Below are 17990 nucleotides of genomic sequence, written 5' to 3'. Positions count from 1 at the left end.
CCATTTAAATTAAAAAATTCTATTCATCTTTAATAACTAGGAAAAGAGTCTTCTGGTGCCAAGAGAAATGACGAAAAATAAAATAAAAATAAAAAAGAGAGAAAAGAAAGTGTTTTAGTGCTACTTGAAAGTTTTTCTAGCTGAAGGAACTGACTTACCAGGCCAAAGAAGGAGAGAGATTCACTTCCAACAACCATGGCTTCAGAGTAGAATCTATGAGCACATCAAAGCCATAGAGTTCTAGAAATACAATGTAACACAGGACACAAGATCATCTTCCATGTCACAACCACACCAAGTTTCAATCCACTCAACTCCCATCAGAGGCTAGGGACTCACTGGTAGAAACAGAGAATCTTTCAAGTTCAAGAGAAATTAATTAAGTTCTAGAGATAATAAGAAAACAACGCTATAAAATTCTACTGTTTTTACCATCCACTCTGTTGATGTTCCTAAGAAACAGAGAGACTTGACTCTAGAAGAGTTAACAAGCACAATTCTGCTACATTTATAGGCAAAAAAAAAAAAAAAAAGTTGAGAAAAGAGGTAAAATAAACATATCTAATATCAACACTGCCTTGGGTTTACTGTGCATCGTCCTGACCCACCAGCTCCCTGCTATGCCCTGAAAACAGAAAAATCTACCGAAGGCAACTCTCCAACTCTCTAGGATCCTACTATCACATTTTCTTAGCCCATGAACTTGCTTTCACAACTTAGGTCAAGAGGGCATCTAAATGTAAAATATATGTAAAATATGTTTCTCTTTTTTCCCTTAATTCTGTTCCCTGTCCTATGGTTTCAATTTCCCTTTAAAGACAAAATGAAACACACTAGCTCAATACAGACAGAAGAGAAAGCCAGAGCAGAAGTATGACCACACAAATTATTGTACCACTAATATTATTTAAGGCAGCAGGGAGCCAAAGATCAAATTTCCACGGCTTCTGGATTCTTTACTGATTCTCTTCTTTTACCTCCCCAACTGTTACAAGAAGCAAAGAAAGACCCATAAACAGGACTTCCTCCCGAGCTGCCTGGTTTTATTTAACAAATTTGGAGATGAGAGTTAACTTTGGAACCCTTCATATTATTATTAGTGAGACCCTCTCTACAGAAACCACAATAGTGCACAGTTCTTGGAATATATATGTATTAAATACATATGACTTTCAGAAGTCCCATTCATTCCCAAACATCCCATCCTGTGTCCCTAAAATAAAGTGCTTAAATCTTTCCTCCCACAGAAAAAAACTACCTTTCTTACTATTTGACTAGCGGTCAAAGGCCAGAGCTTACGCTCACAGAATACAACTAGGTATTTCCAGAAAAATAATTCTCATAAAAATTTCCTTGTTTTAAGAATTTCATTTCTCAATCCTCTAAAATAAACAGAAGATAGTTCTAAAAAGGTAGCTCCAAAAATTCCCAGGACACAGTCTGACTTTAGACCTGGTTGTCCTCACAACTCTACACTGTGGAAGCTGGGGAAATCATCTCTCGCTGACATTTCTTTAGCATCCTTTGGTTTTCTTTAGCCTCTCTTTTTAAATCACTGCTTGTCATATGTAGATGCTCAGTAAGCCTATAACCTACTTAGGCAGGTAATGATGCAGGCACACACGCATGTTCTAAACCCTCTAGGGAAATTTCCATGAATGAGTCAACTCCCATAGCAATTATTTAGGATTCTATTTTATTTCCAAAAATAATCACAAACCTCATAAGAGTTTGAGATGTATTCAGCTTCATGTAACTATTCAAAATTTACAAATTATCTATACTGTAAAATATAAAGAAAAGGGATTCTTTCACCTATCTTCTTTTGGTAACAAATTCATAGATTTTATAGCTAGTATATTCTTCTGAATATCTGACCTAATTTTTAGTAATCCCACTGAATATTTTCCTTTTAACCTGAGGAAAACCTTTTGTGATACAGAACTAAGTAAGCATTTAAAAGAAAAGATATAATTGCAAAGACTACAAGTCCAAGTTAACATTATACAAGCAAGAGAGAATACAATGTGTGACTCAAGAAAAAAATAATATTCTCTTCAGTTTTTAAAAGCTGAGACACAGGATTCAACTGTTTTATATAATGTTAATATTAATAACAGTAAGAGAAACAAGGTTAAAATAATGATTGATGCACATATTGTTTAGGTTTGGAGGATCACCCACAAATGAGGATAAAGTAAAATCAAATTAAGAATCAGTGAGGCTGTGGGTAGCAGCTCCTGAGTGTAAGCCTAGCACTCTGGAGGGCCAAGGCAGGCAAATCACCTGAGGCGAGTTCAAGACCAGCCCGAACAAGAGCAAGACTCTATCTCTATAAAACAAAAATAGAAAAATTAGCCAGGCATAGAACACACCTGTAGACTCACTGCCTCATGAGGTTGAGACAGGAGAATCCCTTTGAACTCAGAGGAGTTTGAGGTCAGTGCACTGTGATTAGGCTACTGCATTCAGCTAGGGCAACAGGGAAAGACTGTCTAAAAAAAACAAAAACCCTGAACTATATAACTTAAGACATTTACCTAACAAATGCAAATAATGTAAACTAATCATTTGTACCCATATGTTAATCTCAAATTTAAAAAAATCATGATAACCAAACATCTGTGAGATCCACTATTTGAATACCTTGCTGGCTTTTCTGGTTCTGATAGCTCTTCTTTGTTCCTCTATGTTCTTCTCCTCATCATGACAGGACAGTATGACTATAGATACCATTTTATGGAATATTTCCTCAAGACAGTCTTTTTGGTAAGCAATTTTTCCTTCAGCCCCCAGCTAACTCAAAATAAACTTGAAAATTTGGACTAGCCAGAGGTAAAAAAAGGAAAAAAAAAAAAAGCTTTACTCTACTTCCTACATTGTCCTTATCTCCCAATTTCTTTAATAAGCTTCTTGAAAAAGCAATCTACACGTAGCTGTCTAAACTTTAATACCTAATTCACATAAGAAGAATTTGCTTCTGTTCCTACTCTCTTAATGACTCACTGTTCTCAATATGATTACCAAGGACCATCTTACTGCCAAGCCCACGCATCTGAAACTCTGGACCACCTCTTACTTATTGAAATTTTTTCTCCCCTGGGATCCAGACACTGCTCTCTTCACATTCTCTTCGTCTTTCCTTTCATTCTGTCTCTTCTACTCAGCTATTCAATGGTACATTTGCTCAGGGTGACATCCTCAGATCTCTTTCCTTCTTAAGTCTACTTTTCTTCTCGGGTAATCTCAGGGTTTCTCCTGGCAGCAATTACTGTTATGATGATGACATTCAAATCATATCTTTGTCTCCTGGACACCAAATCCATAATTCCAAATGTGCCTTTTAGACATCTTCACTAGGATATCCCACAGGTGATTCAATACTCAAAAAAACAGTCCTTGCTATTTTCCCCCAAAACTGCTCCATCTTGGGAAATGATCACCCCGTCTACCAAGTCCCAAAGTTAGAAAACTACCTTTAGCCCCCTCCCAAATACAATACATCATTTCTCTTTTTTTGTCCTTCTTTCTCATTAACCCAGCCTGTCTTCCCTATTACTATTTTTGTTGTGCTCTTTAATAGAGGCCAGGAGTCACAAGAGGAGAGAGCCTCGCCCCGTGTTTGGTGGTGGTTGTTGTTGTTGAGACAAGGTCTCTCTGATGCCTGGTATCATCCTATCATCACAACTCACTATAACCTCAAACTCCTGGGCTCAAGCAATCCTCCTGCCTCAGCCGGCTGAGTAGCTGGGACTACAGGCATGCTGTACCACACTCAGCAAATTTTTCTGTTTTTTGTAGAGACAGGATGACTATGTTGCTCAGATTAGTCTAGAACTCCTGGCCGCAAATGATCTTCCTACTTCAGCCTTCCAAAGTGCTAGGATACAAACATCTTTGTATCCAGGTACTATTTCCAGCCCTCCATTCCCATTTGAGGTATAATTTACATATGATGAAATGGATAGCTCTTTAAAAGTACAATTTGAGAGGCAAGATGGCAGAATGAAGCCATCTTTCAGCAGAGGCTCCTATCCAGAGGGGGAAATAATGGCCAGAAATAACCCAATAAAGCAGAAGATCGGGAGCTGAGCTGAGAGGATGGATAGGTTCACATCTGGGGACTCCAAGGAAACAAATTACAGGTACAAAACCCATCCAAAGAGGATGGGAATCCTTCCCCCACTCCCCACCCCCCCGCCCCAGGAGAGTGACTTGAGGCGAGTAGAGAACAGAGGATCTTTTATTTCACCAAAGGGGAGAGAACACTGAGGGCTGAGACTCCCTCCATGGAGAGATATCCCTCCAAGCCCAGGCAGTCTCTTGCCTGGGCCAAAGTTAATCTGGTATTCTCCCTACCTTCCTGAACTCCCAATCCACCCCTCCCCTGTCTCCTGGCGGTCTGAAAGACTACCCCCTGCAAAATCCAGAGTGGTTGGCAGATTTTTGCTAGGGTGGGTCACCTCATGAGCTGTGGGGCAGTTGCTCTGAAATTATAACTTTCTGAAACTATAACTTTAATAGAGGCCAGGAGTCACAAACGGAGAGAGACTTGCCCTGTGTTGGGACCAGGGACTACAGCCCACTGGGTCCCCGGGTTGGCAGCCTATAGTGGGTGGCTTGGCTCCTCGTCGACTCCTGCAACCAGTGGCCATGGTGGTGACGCCTGCCCGGCTCCTGGGACCTGTGTGGCCTATGGCTGATGACTCTGCCCTTGGGCTCCTGTAACTCCTATAGCCCAGGGCCAGCAACTCCTGCCCAGATCCTGAGCCCCACTGCCTGAGGCCAGTGACTCCTGCCTGACCCCTGCAGCCCACTGGCCCATGCCCAGTGACTCTTGTCCAGCTCCTACAGCCCATGTGGTGCACGGCCTGTGACTCCTGCCTGGCTTCTGAGACCTGCAGTCAGCAGCTGGCGACTCCCCTGCCACCTGCAGCCACAGCTGGTGACTCCTGCCAGCTTTTGCAACCTGGGGCCTGTACTGGAGACTCTTACCTGGCTCCTGTGACCCATGCTGCCCAAAGCCAGTGACTCCGTCCACCAGCTCCCCACCTGGCTCCTGCGACCCCTGAGGCTCCACCCTCTGGCTTCCCACCTGACTCCTGTGGCCTGAGGCTGGGGGTCAGCAGCTCTGCCCTCCAGCTCCCCGCCAGCTCCAGCAACCTGCACACAGCAGTATCATGGACAGTGGTAGCACCACCTGGCAGTTCCACTGTCTCTCCCACTGGGGTCAAACTGAACTGCTAGTGCACCCCCACTGCCTAGATGCTGAAGACCTTTTGAACTTTCCCACCAGATCAGTGTTTGTGTTGACCAAAACAATTGGTTTGCTACTCTTGACCTGGGCCGATCACCTGGGGACCCACCAAGATTGGTGGTTGTGGGAGTATGGGATTCTCCCCTGCCAGTTGTCGCTTGTGAGGGACAGAAGGGGGCAGGATGTCTTAGTTGCTTATATATATCTCCACAGCTGAGATTTCAGCCCAAAGCCACTGATTCACTAGGATTGGGCAGAGACTAGCTGAATACTAGTCAGTGCCATCTAGCCCCACCACACCAAACAGGTGCCCAGAGTTTCAGGCAGTAGTTCTGAATGGGACCTTTGTAAAGCTCTAAGGGAAAAGCCACAATCACCAGTCCCAGTTCTTTGGTAAAAGCCTGATCAATTACAACTCTAGGAGCCCTCAATTCAATTTCACCTTGCCAGCTTCTCTAGCCAAATGGTGAAAAATAATCATGGGGCAGAATCAGCAGAAAAACCCTGGCAACATGAATAATTAGAGTAGATCAACTCTCCCAAGGAATGGCAAAGGAGACACAACAGAAGATCCCATTCATAAACAAATAGCTGAGATGTCAGAAATTGAATTCAGAATTTGGATTGCAAATAAGATTAAGAGAAGGGAGGCAAAGATATAATTAGAAATTCAAAGAGCAATTCAAAAATTGTCTCTAGAATTCAATGAATTCAAAGACAAAATCACCAAGGATTTTGACACATTGAGACAAGAACTTGCAGCCCTCAATGATCTGAGATATACAGTAGAATCCCTCAGTAACAGAATGAAGCAGGCAGAAGAAAGGATCTCGAACACTGAAGACAAAGCTTTTGAATGCTCCCAAACACTCAAAGAGAAAGAGAAGTGGAGAGCAAAAACGGATCATTTCCTGAGAGAATTGTGGGACCATTCCAAAAGAGTAAAGATTCACCTCATAGGAATCCCTTAAGGAGAAGGGGATAGTCAGAAAGGCACAGGTACCCTACTCCAAGAGATAACTGAGAACTTCCCAACCCTGGCAAGAGATGCTGAAATTCAGATAGCAGACAGTTTTACAACCCCAGCACAACTCAACCCAAATAAAGCATCTTCTAGACACATTGTAATTAACTTCACCAAAGTTAATATGAAGGAGAAAATCCTGCAAGCAGCCAGATGTAAGAAAATTATAACCTACAAGGGGAAGAATATTAGAATGACTGCAGAGCTTTCCACTAAAATTTTTTTCTTTTTGTTTTTTTTTTAGAGACAGAGTCTGTCTTTGTCACCCTCAGTACAGTGCCATTGCGTCCCAGCTCACCGCAACCTCCAGCTCTTGACCTTAGGTGATTCTCTTGCCTTAGCCTTCCGAGTAGCTGGGACTATAGGCACCCACCAAGATGCCCAGCTATTTTTTGTTGCAGTTTGGCTGGGACTGGGTTTGAACTCACTACCCTCAGTATATGGGGCCAGCGCCCTATTCCCTGAGGCACCGGCACCACCCTCTGCTGAAACTTTTCAAGTCAGAAGAGGATGGTCATCGACCTTCAATTTCCTAAAACAAAACAACTTTCAGCCCAGGACCCTGTATCCAGTTAAACTAAGCTTCATTTATGATGGAGAAGTTAAATACTTTAATGACAAACACATGTTGAAGAAATTTGCCATGACCAAATCAGCCCTTCAGGATATCTTCAGACTCATCCTCCATAATAACCAGCACAATGCTCTACCACCGAAGTAAACTCACTCTGAAATTCTTGACCAAAACGCAATTTTCATAATAGTGAAAATATTCAAAAAGTCCACTGGACTTTCGAAAAACTTGACACCCAAAATACTATCAGGCTTATCAACACTCTCAATTCACATGAACAGTTTAAACTGTTCTCTTAAGGGGCATAGGTTGGCTGACTAGATACAAAAACTTTGGCCAGATATCTGCTGCATACAAGAACCTCATCTTACCTTAAAGGATAAATACAGACGCAGGGTGAGGGGATGGGCATCTGGGCATCTGTAATCCAGGCAAATGAAAATCAGAAAAAATCAGGGGTGGCAATTTTATTTGCAGATACACTAGGCTTTATACCAACCAAAGTAAGGAAAAGCAAGGATGGTCACTTCATATTTGTTAAGGGAAATACTCAACATGATGAGATGTCAATTATTAACACTTATGTACCCAACCAGAATGCTCCTCCAGGAGACCCAGATATGAGCAATTTAATATCTTCCAGCACCATGATAGTTGGAGATTTTAACACTCCTTTGGCAGTATTAAATAGATCTTCTGATAAGAGACTAAGCAAACAATTTTGGACTTAAACTTCACCATACAACAATTGAATTTAACAGACATCTACAGAACATTTCATCCTAACAAAACTGAATACACATTCTTCTCATCAACCCATGGAACATCCTCCAAAACTGATCACATCTTAGGTCACAAGTCTAACCTCAGCATATGTAAAAGTATAGAAATTATTCCTTGGATTTTCTCAGATCATGATGCTATAAAAGTTGAACTCACTAATAACAGGTTATCTGCATATTCATACTAAGACATGGAAATTAAATAACCTTATGCTGAATGATAGTTGGGTCATAGATGAGATTATGAAGGAAAGTGCCAAATGTTTGGAACAAAATAATAATGAAGACACAAAATATCAGAACCTGTGGGATACCACAAAGGCAGTCCTAAGAGGGAACTACATAGCCCTGCAAGCCTTCCTCAAGAGAATGGAAAGAGAGGAAGTCAATAACTTAATGGGACATCTTAAGCAACTGGAAAAGGAAAAACATTCTAACCCCAAACCCAGCAGAAGAAATGAAATATCTTAAATTACAGCAGAATTAAATGAAATTGAAAACAAAAGAATTATTCAAAAGATCAATGAATCAAAAGGTTGGTTTTTGGAAAAATTCAAAAAAATTGATAAACCTTTGGCCAACCTAACCAAAAATAGAAAATTAAAGTGCCTAATATCATCAATCAGAAATGACAAAGGCAAAATAACAATAAACACCTCAGAAATTTAAAAACTCCTTAATGAATACTACAAAAACCTTTATTCTCAGAAATATGAAAAGCTGAAAGAAAATGACCAATACTTGGAAGCACACCAACTTCCTAGACTTAATCAGAAAGAACTGGAAATGCTGAACAGACCTATATCAAGTACTGAAATAGAATCAACTATATGAAATCTCCCAAAACAGAAGAGTCCAGGACAAGATGACATCATATCAGAATTCTAACAAACCTTTAAAGAGGAACTAATACCTATATTACTTAACCTTTTCCAAAACATTGAAAAAGAAAGAATACTTCCCAACACATTCTATGAAGCAATATCACCCTAATACCCAAACCAGGAAAAGACCCAACAAGAAAAGAAAACTATAGACCAGTATCTTTAATGAACATAGCTGCAAAAATATTCAATAAGATCCTAGCAAACAGAATCCAGCAATACAGCAAATGAATTATACACCATGATCAAGTGGGTTTTATCCCAGGGTCTCAAGGTTGGTTCAATATACATAAATCTATAAATATAATATATGCCATAAACAAACTAAAAAAACAAAGACCATATGATTCTCTCAATAGATGCAGAAAAAGCTTTTGACAATATCTAGCATCCTTTCATGATCAGAACACTTAAGAAAATCAAACAGAATAAATTACTATGTAACCTTTTGAGACTAGATTCTTTGACTTAGTGTCGTATTTTTAAGATTTACCTATGTTATTATGGATATCAATAATATAGCTCATCATTTTTATTGCTATCTCATATTCTATGATACGGACATACCACCATTTATCCCATAACTGTTGATGGACATTTGAGTTGCCTCCAATTTTACATAAATATAAATAAAACTTCTATAAAAATTTGTGTACAGATATTTGTGTGAACATATGGTTTTGTTTATTCTGGGTAGATATCTATGAGTAGGATTACTTGATTACATGTCAAGTGTCTATTATCACTGCACACCTCTTACCTCCTTGGTTGTTTCCCTAGCACTATCTTTTCCCCACTGTAGTTCCTTCTCCGAACCCATCAGAATTACCTTTCTTAAAAAAATAAATCCAATAGTCACAGAGACAGACAGTAAGTAAATTGGCCCAGCAATAGACCCTAATATCAGGCTGTTTCTCAGAAGATTTTAAATTAGTTACTACTAGTAGCTGGGACTACAAGCATGGTCTACTATACCCAGCAAATTTCTTTTATTTGTATAGAAATAGAAACTAGTATTCTCTTTGTTGTAATTCTGTCGTCTCAAGCATTGAATCAAATTATGATAAATGTTAAAAATATTATATAATCCTATGTTCCCTTGCTCAAAAACCTCTAATACCTGTCTTCTGGGTACAGGATTAACTTAAACTTGTCTATTCTTTACAATCTGGCCCCGATCTACCTCCATAACCTTATTTCCTACCCCATTCTATTCAGGCTATTACCTAGTCACACTTCTATTTCAAAAAGTGCCACATCCTGTCATGACACTGTCCTTCGCATATTCCATTCCCTCTATTAGGAATATCTTTCTATGGCTCCCTAGGCATAGTTGGCAACTCTTGTGTATTCTAAGAGCACCTGAACCACTCTGGTACTTGTACTATCACTGGTCATTTCACGTATGCTCCTCCCCATCATTTTAGGACAGGGGACCTATCTCATTCATTGTTATATACCAACTTGCCTGAACCATAATTAGCACATAGGACATAATCAAGAAAAATCAAAAGAGGAAAAAGAAAAAGAGAAAAAACTTCTAAGTGAAAACACCACACAATTTTTAAGAAAGACAAAATAAAGTGCAGCTACTCCCTCCAAATAACCCTGACCATGAGACTTTAAATATTTAAAACAAAGCCACCAATCATAAATAAAATAAAATAAATTCTTCCTGGTGATTTTATATATTAAACATATATTAAGGAAAAACCTAATAATTTAGGAAGGTACAAGAAAAAAAGATTTGCTGAAGAAAACAATAACCCATGTAAGGCCTAACAGATTACTAAACATGTCACACCGCTAATTTTGGATCAATCCACTAAACCTCCCCAGAAATAAAGCCCCAGCTGAAGCCATAGTCCCTGAGGCAATGGAAAGTACTGACACTAGCCAGAACTCACTGTCATTGAAAAGATATTGTATAAAGGAAATTCTTTTCACCTTGGCTTTGGTTTTGAACTGAAAAGCTAAGAGGGAAGTCTTTATATGGGATCCAGGAGAAGAATTTTTGAGAAAAGCAGACCAAAATCCCACAGGAAAATGAACTAAATAAAAGAAAAATCCCAGAGCCAATTTGTTAACTAGTCCAATAAATCACTATGGTATCTGGCTACCAGATGTAAAGGTAGATTTGAAAAGAGCATCTAGGACTAGGTACTGTTAACTAGAGCAAAAAGTGTGTCTTTCTCAGGCCTGATCTGCTAGAAAAGATTATATCATTTTCCCTGAGATCTAGTTACAGAAGAACAGAGGAAGAATTAGGATATAGGGTTGCCAAAAGTGACCAGACTAATCAACACCTATTTGTATGTAGGTGGAGAAAGAGCCAGAGAGATCTGGCTCCCAAACGTGGCTTTGCCATTCATTCATTAGCTGCATGATCTCGGACAACTTATTTCACCTTTCTGAAACATTTTTCCTTCTCTGTAAAATATGGCTAGTATTGACAAAAACTGAAAACCAATGCAGCTAAACTAACTATAGAAAATAACCAGTGTTTGCTTGATATACAGTAAGGACTTCCTATATAACTTCCTTCTATGGTAAACTTTTACCACCTAAACAGGAGCATGGGATAAGCCAGAAAAGATTATCTCAAAAAGTGAAAAGTTCCTTGACTTCTGTTATTTTTCTGTTGTTGGTCAAGTAGTTTATATTGTTGGAGAACATATGTGCCCACTTTCATTACTTCAACAATTCTTAATATTTATGGATACCCTCCCTATAAGAACCTCAGCTTATCCATGATCAAAAATGGTAGCAATGGCTCGGTGCCTATGGCCTAAGTGGCTAAGGCACCAGCCACATATACCTAAGGTGGCGGGTTCAAATCCAGCCCGGGCCCACCAAAAACAACAATGACGGCTGCAACAAAAAGCCAGGCGTTGTGGTGGGCGCCTGTGGTCCCAGCTACTTGGGAGGCTGAGGCAGGAGACTCGCTTGAGCCCAGGAGTTGGAGGTTGCTGTGAGCTGTGATGCCACAGCACTCTACCCAGGGGGATAGCTTGAGGCTCTGTCTCAAAAAGAAAAAAAAGAAAAAATGGTAGCAATAAAAGGCCAAACCAGATTCATTCAACAAAGAGGCATACTAGGCAATGATAGGTTCTGAGCAAACATATCCCTGGTTTCTGATGAGAACCAGGCATGGCTGATCAGTTCAATAAGAGGCCCTTTAGCTTATGCACATGATCTCAGGCAGGAGAGGACCAGGCTCATAGCCCATCACTTCAGCCATTCACATGTACATAGATAAAACCACTGTCAGCATGTTTAGAGAACAGTAACATCCTGTTGTTTTTGGCTGTTTTTCTTCAACTAGTCAAAAAAGTTTTCTCATAGCCAGTTATCTCACAGTGCCAATTTCCTAAGCATATTTAAAAGGTTGCTGTTTAAGCATATTATTTCACAAAGCACCACATTTTCACAATCTTGGAAGAAAGTAAAAATTAGATTGTCAAAAAATCTATTGTATTGAGGTAAGCATCTCAAATTTTATAAACTGAGAGTTCTATGATCGAGATGTTTTGCTTGCCAAACCCATCTTCTAAAGGCCCATTCTCCAAGTTGAGTCACTCTGAGTTCCTTCACGCACTAGCTCTAGAACCTGGGGAAGGTTTAATTTTCATATCTGGATTAATTATTCTTTAAGACCCTTTCCAGATGTACAAACCTATGAAAAAAAACATTAAATGGCTAAGTTTCAGGTCATCTGTCAACATTTCCAAGTCTAAGAAGAATAAAAATAATCTAATAATACAATGCAGGTTTATGTATAGGTCATCCATGTAAAATCTGTTTAGAGAAGAACAAACTGTTAATGGTAATGAACTGGTGAAAGACTAATTTATGACTTGCCCATAGTAGGAACTGAAAAAAGAGTTAAATGCATAAAGAAACAAATAAATGGGAATACTGAAGATACCTGGAAACACAGCTAAACATTACAGGTAGAAAGATGTGAAAGAAATCATAGGACAGAAATATTAGATAGTAATAGAATGCTTCCGGCAGAAATCTGGAAGACAGAAGGGCAGAAACAATAACCCAAAAAATACAGTGAACCCTGGACTACTAGCTTTTCCTAAAAGAGCCAATGCTGTGTTTAAGCCAAAATCTTCTGGGAAGCTTTCAATTCCTGTTTACTCTAAAATAAGTGAAAAAAAGAAAGAAAGAAAAAAATACTAGCTTATTCCCCATAACTTAAACCCTAGGGGAGGTTAGGAGTGAGTAGGAGGCAAAGAAACACACACACACACACACACATATACAAAATCCTATCTGATGAGAGAAGGTTAATGAAGCACACAAAATCCCAGGGCTCACAGGAAGTGGAATTAGAACCACAGAAGCCAAGAAGACAGTCAACAACTTAAAAAACTCCAGATGCACTCAGTTTATTAAAACTGAACACAAGTACGGAGGTACAAAGGAGACCCATGGCTGATGAAATGGATTTAGTGGGTATTTCACTGAGTCAGAGAAAGTCACTGCGTTTTTCACATCAGAACATTCAATTGTCATTAAGTTCAATAAATTCCTAAGCATCCAAAAGTCAGTAGGGTGATAAAACAAAATAGAAGAGGCAATATTCAGAAAAGCTTTTATTAGTTATAATTAACTATGAGAGCAAAGATTTTTATACCAAGGACTACCAGAAATTTACCCTTATATAAGAGCTAAGTAGATACAGAAAAGAAACTTTTAATACTTGTTTCAATTTAATAAGGTTTTGGAAGTTGGAGTTATGTTCCTAGTCCCTTCATCCCCACCCTCAAATGATTTGCAGTAATTCTAAGAGCTCTAGGCCCTTACCAAACCAGATCCACTGAGAAGCCTCTGTCAGGCTGCCAAAAGGCAACTAAAGAGAGTACCAATTATTCATTCAACAAACATTTCTTGAGCATCCTTTCAGAACAAAAGACGCTACCATGTGTGGGAATGACAAAATATTGTCCTTAATGAGTTTCCAGTCCAGTAGGGGAGACAGAAACATAAATGGATACCAGATGATACACAGATACTATTGCAGACTTATGGACAGAATGCTGGGGCTAGACAGTGGGGAGGCTAACTCTGACAGTCTAAAACGTTAGGGAAAATGCTACCAAAGAAGTGGTATTTGACTTTGTATTGAAAGACGTCAGTAGTCTACTAGGTAAAGTAACAGGAGAAAAGTATTCCAGATATAGGATAAAACAGATAGAAACGCAAAGGGTTAGAAAAGGACTGGGGAGGCAAAGGGAATGGTGAAGGTATGATTTTTCAGAATAGGGTTAGATGAGAAGGGAGGACACAGTGACTATTAAGAATTTAAGGAAAAAAGCTCAGAAACTACTGTGGCAGTGTGTGTATAAATAAAACATCACCATGCAGTAGGAAAAGAATATAATGAAACAAGTACAGGACAGCATAAGGAGACACAACAGGGCACTGTGGTAGGAAAGGCTCCTGGAAAGAAGCACTGTGGAGCTGATTCTTAGAAAAGAAACAGGAGCAGGCAAAGCAGACAGAAGGACAGTGTTCCGCTCAAACAGCAGAACTTACACAGAGGCACAAAAGCAAGGGCACTCAGATGTGTAGTATCATACAAATGGATTATAAAGTGTAAGAGAGGAAACAGAATTCTGGGAAAGTCAGTTGGGATCAGATTCTAAGAAGCTCTGAGGGTCACATTAAGTTTCCATGATATTATTTAAGCCTAGGGAGTCATTTAAGGATTTTAGAAGACATGAACAGATACATATTTTAGAAAGATATTATACCTCTTCTTTCCCTATCTAATTTTAGGTCCTGATAGACCTACCATGTTCTATTTCGAATCTCAAAAATTCCCTTTGTTTAGTGCCCCTAAGTACAGACTGTTATGATAATCCATTAAAGAAATCAAGAATTTTAATATTTAATTATAAAAAAATAGAAAATAATTTTTACTGAGTATAAACTGAAGGGCCAGACATTGTGCCAAGTGCTTTGCAGGTCTGATCACATATGATTTTCATGGTTCTCTACCTTGAAGGAAGTAGATACTATTGTCATTGCCTCACAGGAGGTAGATACCATTGTTACTGCCATTTTATAGTGGAGAAAAAAGGATTCGAGTAACTTGCTGAAAATCATAAAACTAGTTAGGGATGTAAAGGAGTTTCTTTACATACTCTTTATTTTCCTATTATCCTGCCTTCATGACTCTTGCTACTTACATTCCACGCCATGCTTTAGTCATCCTTACTGTTGATGACCCTAGTGAAAGTGCCGAAAGCCTATGTTACTTTACCAACATTCACACAGGCAATCACTAACCAGCTCATATCCATGTGGGAGGCATATGTACATAGGCACTCTTTTTTTTTTTTTTTTTTTTGAGCCGGAGCCTCAAGCTGTCCCCCTGGGTAGAGTACCGTGGCATTACAGCTCACAGCAACCTCCAACTCCTGGGCTCAAGCGAGTCTCCTGCCTCCACCTCCCAAGTAGCTGGGACCACAGGTGCCCGCCACAACGCCCGGCTATTTTTTGGTTGCAGCCGACATTGTTGTTTGACGGGTCTGGGCTGGGGATTCGAACCCGCCACCTTAGGTGTACGTGGCTGGCGCCTTAGCCGGTTGAGCTATAGGCGCCGAGCCTACATAGGCACTCTTAGCGCCATAATGGCAGGTAGTGGGTCAGTAGGTAACAGGTTTCTGGGTCCAGTGGTTTTGAACTTGTTTTGAGGGAGCTGGGGGTGGAGTACAAAGGGCAGGGAGGAGAAAGAGAAAGAGGAGAAGCAGAGAAAGAGAGGAGGAAGGAGAGGAGGGAGAGGAACCCACTCCTCTAAAAGAGGAGACTAAAACAAAAAGGAGGAGTCATCGGAAAATGGGAGAAAGCACATACTGGTACCAGCCAGAGCTTCTTGGAACAGTTCCCAGCCTGGCTGCCAAAGAACTCTGGAATATATTTGTTAGAGCTGAATTCCTGTATAGTCCATTGCAGACTTTTTCTGACTGCTCTGAGAGAAAGATCCATACTGTAGTTCCAATCCCTACTTCTCACACAGAAAGCTAGTTACTCCTAGGGAACTTCCAACTAAGTTCGACACTGTTCCCTAAGTAGGATCTTCAAATATTATACGAGGTTAGAAAGAACTAAAAAACCAACACATATGTATAACTCCTATAGAATCTCTAAGTCTTTCTGCCCCAGAATCCCATCCCAACTTCCCAGGACCCTCTTCACAAAACATGTTAAGCTTCTTCATTTTTCTTACCAAAACAACTGCTGCGATGAGGAACAAAGGTTTTACAGGCTGTAGCAATAGCTAGTTCAGCAGAGATTATAGTTTTAATGATCAGGTCTTCTACATGGGCCATCAATGCTGCAAAAACAAAACATTAAAAATGAAGGAAAAAATACTAAAAAGCATGGGTTATTAGGACTGGATTCTAGGTCACAGTATAATAATAAAAGAGGATGTGCTCATTCAAAAAAGCCTTTATATGGTAGTCTCTTGAATGGGAGCCACCAGGGCAGGCAAATCCACAGAGAGGTCAACACAGTCAAGAACGCAGGTACTAGGGGATATACACAGGTGGTCTCCTGTGACAACAAACAGACAGAGAATGGAATAGGAGCCTGTCTTCCTTCCTCATGCTTCCCCTATGACCCTTCACTTGTGAACTGAGAGTATCTTCAGGGACCCAGGTTCCCACTCTGCTCAAGGCTCAGCAATAGTGTTAAGCCCAGTACACAAATGCTGCCCACTCTTCAACTCAGCAACATGAATGAGAAGGATTAACTTAGAAACAACTAAGCAGAGACAGGCAATGTGTTATATAAAAACCTGACAGTATCTCAGCAGTTCAACATTCAGAAAGGATAAATTCTCCAAGGATTAAAGGAAAAACTTATGCCTTGCAAACTAGAAAGGAGAAAAGGGACTTGGGGCAGGGGTCATGGAAAGCCTGTTCCCCAGTTTGCAAATTATGGGAAAAAGTAATGCCAAGAACAATCATCCCATTGGATGTCTCAGCGACATTATCAGAGCTAGAGAGAATGACTCCTAGCAAGAGACAATGGTAAAATTATCCAAAGAAGAGAAGTTATAAAGGGAAAAAGCCTGATACTCACCAGTTGTGTCTCTGCCTTCTTGTTTCAGGTACCTAAGCATAGCACTCATGCTCCATTTGTTCCCATAATCTTCCACTTCTGGATCATCACAACTAAAACAAATTCATAAATCAAGGTCACAAATATAACCAGGCCTGTCTGTAGAAACAAGATTCTTTACAAACAGCCTTCTTGTTGTTTTAAGTCTTTAGAAAAGACTTTGCTGATTCCACTCACTCACTTTTTTCTTGGTCCTTTTTGTCATGTTTCCCTTTGTACCAATTTCTTCAATAGAAATGAAAATGCACAGTGTTTGCTTTATTGAAGGGGTTAGGGGAGAAGACAGCAAATTCTTCCTTGCCCAAGCAAAGAAATCAATTCCACCATGAAAGAGTGGAAGAAACATGTGCAAGAATGTAAACAAATTTAAGAATGGTTACATTAAATGAACAGATAGAAAAGTTTGAGGATACAGAGCTAACCTTCGAGGTGAATGTCATAGGAGTCCACAAAACAACTTCTGATATCATTTTTTAGACCAGAACTGCATTGGGATGGGCCAGTAAGCTAATCTAGCAAAGCACTTTAATAAGCTAATCCAACACAGAACGGCTTTGACAACTAAAGCAAGCTCCCACCTCTCTGATGGCTTTTGAGACACCACTGAAGGTCGAACAAACTACAGCGACGATAAGAGTAATGAGGAATACCTCTCCCATAAGCAGCAGGATGGCAAATGGTGCAGCTTTACACAAAAGTTGGAAGAGTCCAGTGATCTGAATCTCATGTTTTGCAGCTGCTGCCCCCCCCATTTCCTCCCACAACCCACCCTCCACCAAGCACAGCTTTGCTCATCTTCCCAAGTGGGTATGATATCCTCAATCAATTCAAACGCTGGTCACAGGATAAGGAATGAAACCTATATAACTTAGAGGACTATTCCATCACTTCCAGATTTCTTTCTTTCTTTCTTTCTTCCCTTGGATCTGCTAGGCATCTATTTTTAGTCTAAGTAGAAAGTAACTGTTTGGGTCTCTTTTTTACTTTTCCACTTTCTGGCAAAATTATTGGGATGAAAGAAAACAGAGCAAAAAGAATATTTCCACACAGCTGGGCTGGTACTCCCTTCCACTGAATCCTTTTCTGAGATGGCCTCATTTATTTCTTTAATTTTTTCCCCTAACTCCCCCCCCACCATCATACAAGTATTTGTTTTATAAATATTTAGAAAATACATCATAGCACTGAGAAGAAAATAAAAATCATCCACCCACAAACCCATCCACTATAGTTGAGCATAGTTAACATTTCAGTATTACCACTAGTCTTTTTTTCCCTCTCCCCTCAGCAAAAATAAATAACTTTATGTATTTTTTTTTTTTTT

General features: G+C 39.7%; 1 protein-coding gene across 1 annotated transcript in view; it reads right to left on the bottom strand.

The window, feature by feature from the left end:
* TTLL5 (tubulin tyrosine ligase like 5) overlaps positions 1-17990 on the bottom strand; it is a 308822-nt gene that overhangs the window by 226347 nt on the left and 64485 nt on the right. The window contains exons 11-13 of the mRNA XM_023511518.1: positions 16628-16719; positions 15768-15875; positions 159-240 (exon numbers count right to left, since the gene is read on the bottom strand). Of these exons, the coding sequence (XP_023367286.1) occupies positions 159-240; positions 15768-15875; positions 16628-16719 (282 nt within the window). The remainder of the gene's footprint in view (positions 1-158; positions 241-15767; positions 15876-16627; positions 16720-17990) is intronic.

The sequence above is a fragment of the Otolemur garnettii genome, unplaced genomic scaffold (assembly GCF_000181295.1).
Source record: "Otolemur garnettii isolate 467f Iridium unplaced genomic scaffold, OtoGar3 scaffold00020, whole genome shotgun sequence".
Lineage (NCBI taxonomy): Eukaryota > Metazoa > Chordata > Mammalia > Primates > Galagidae > Otolemur > Otolemur garnettii.
The sequence above is the reverse complement of the archived record's forward strand: the minus strand, read 5'-3'. Positions and strand labels throughout refer to the sequence as shown.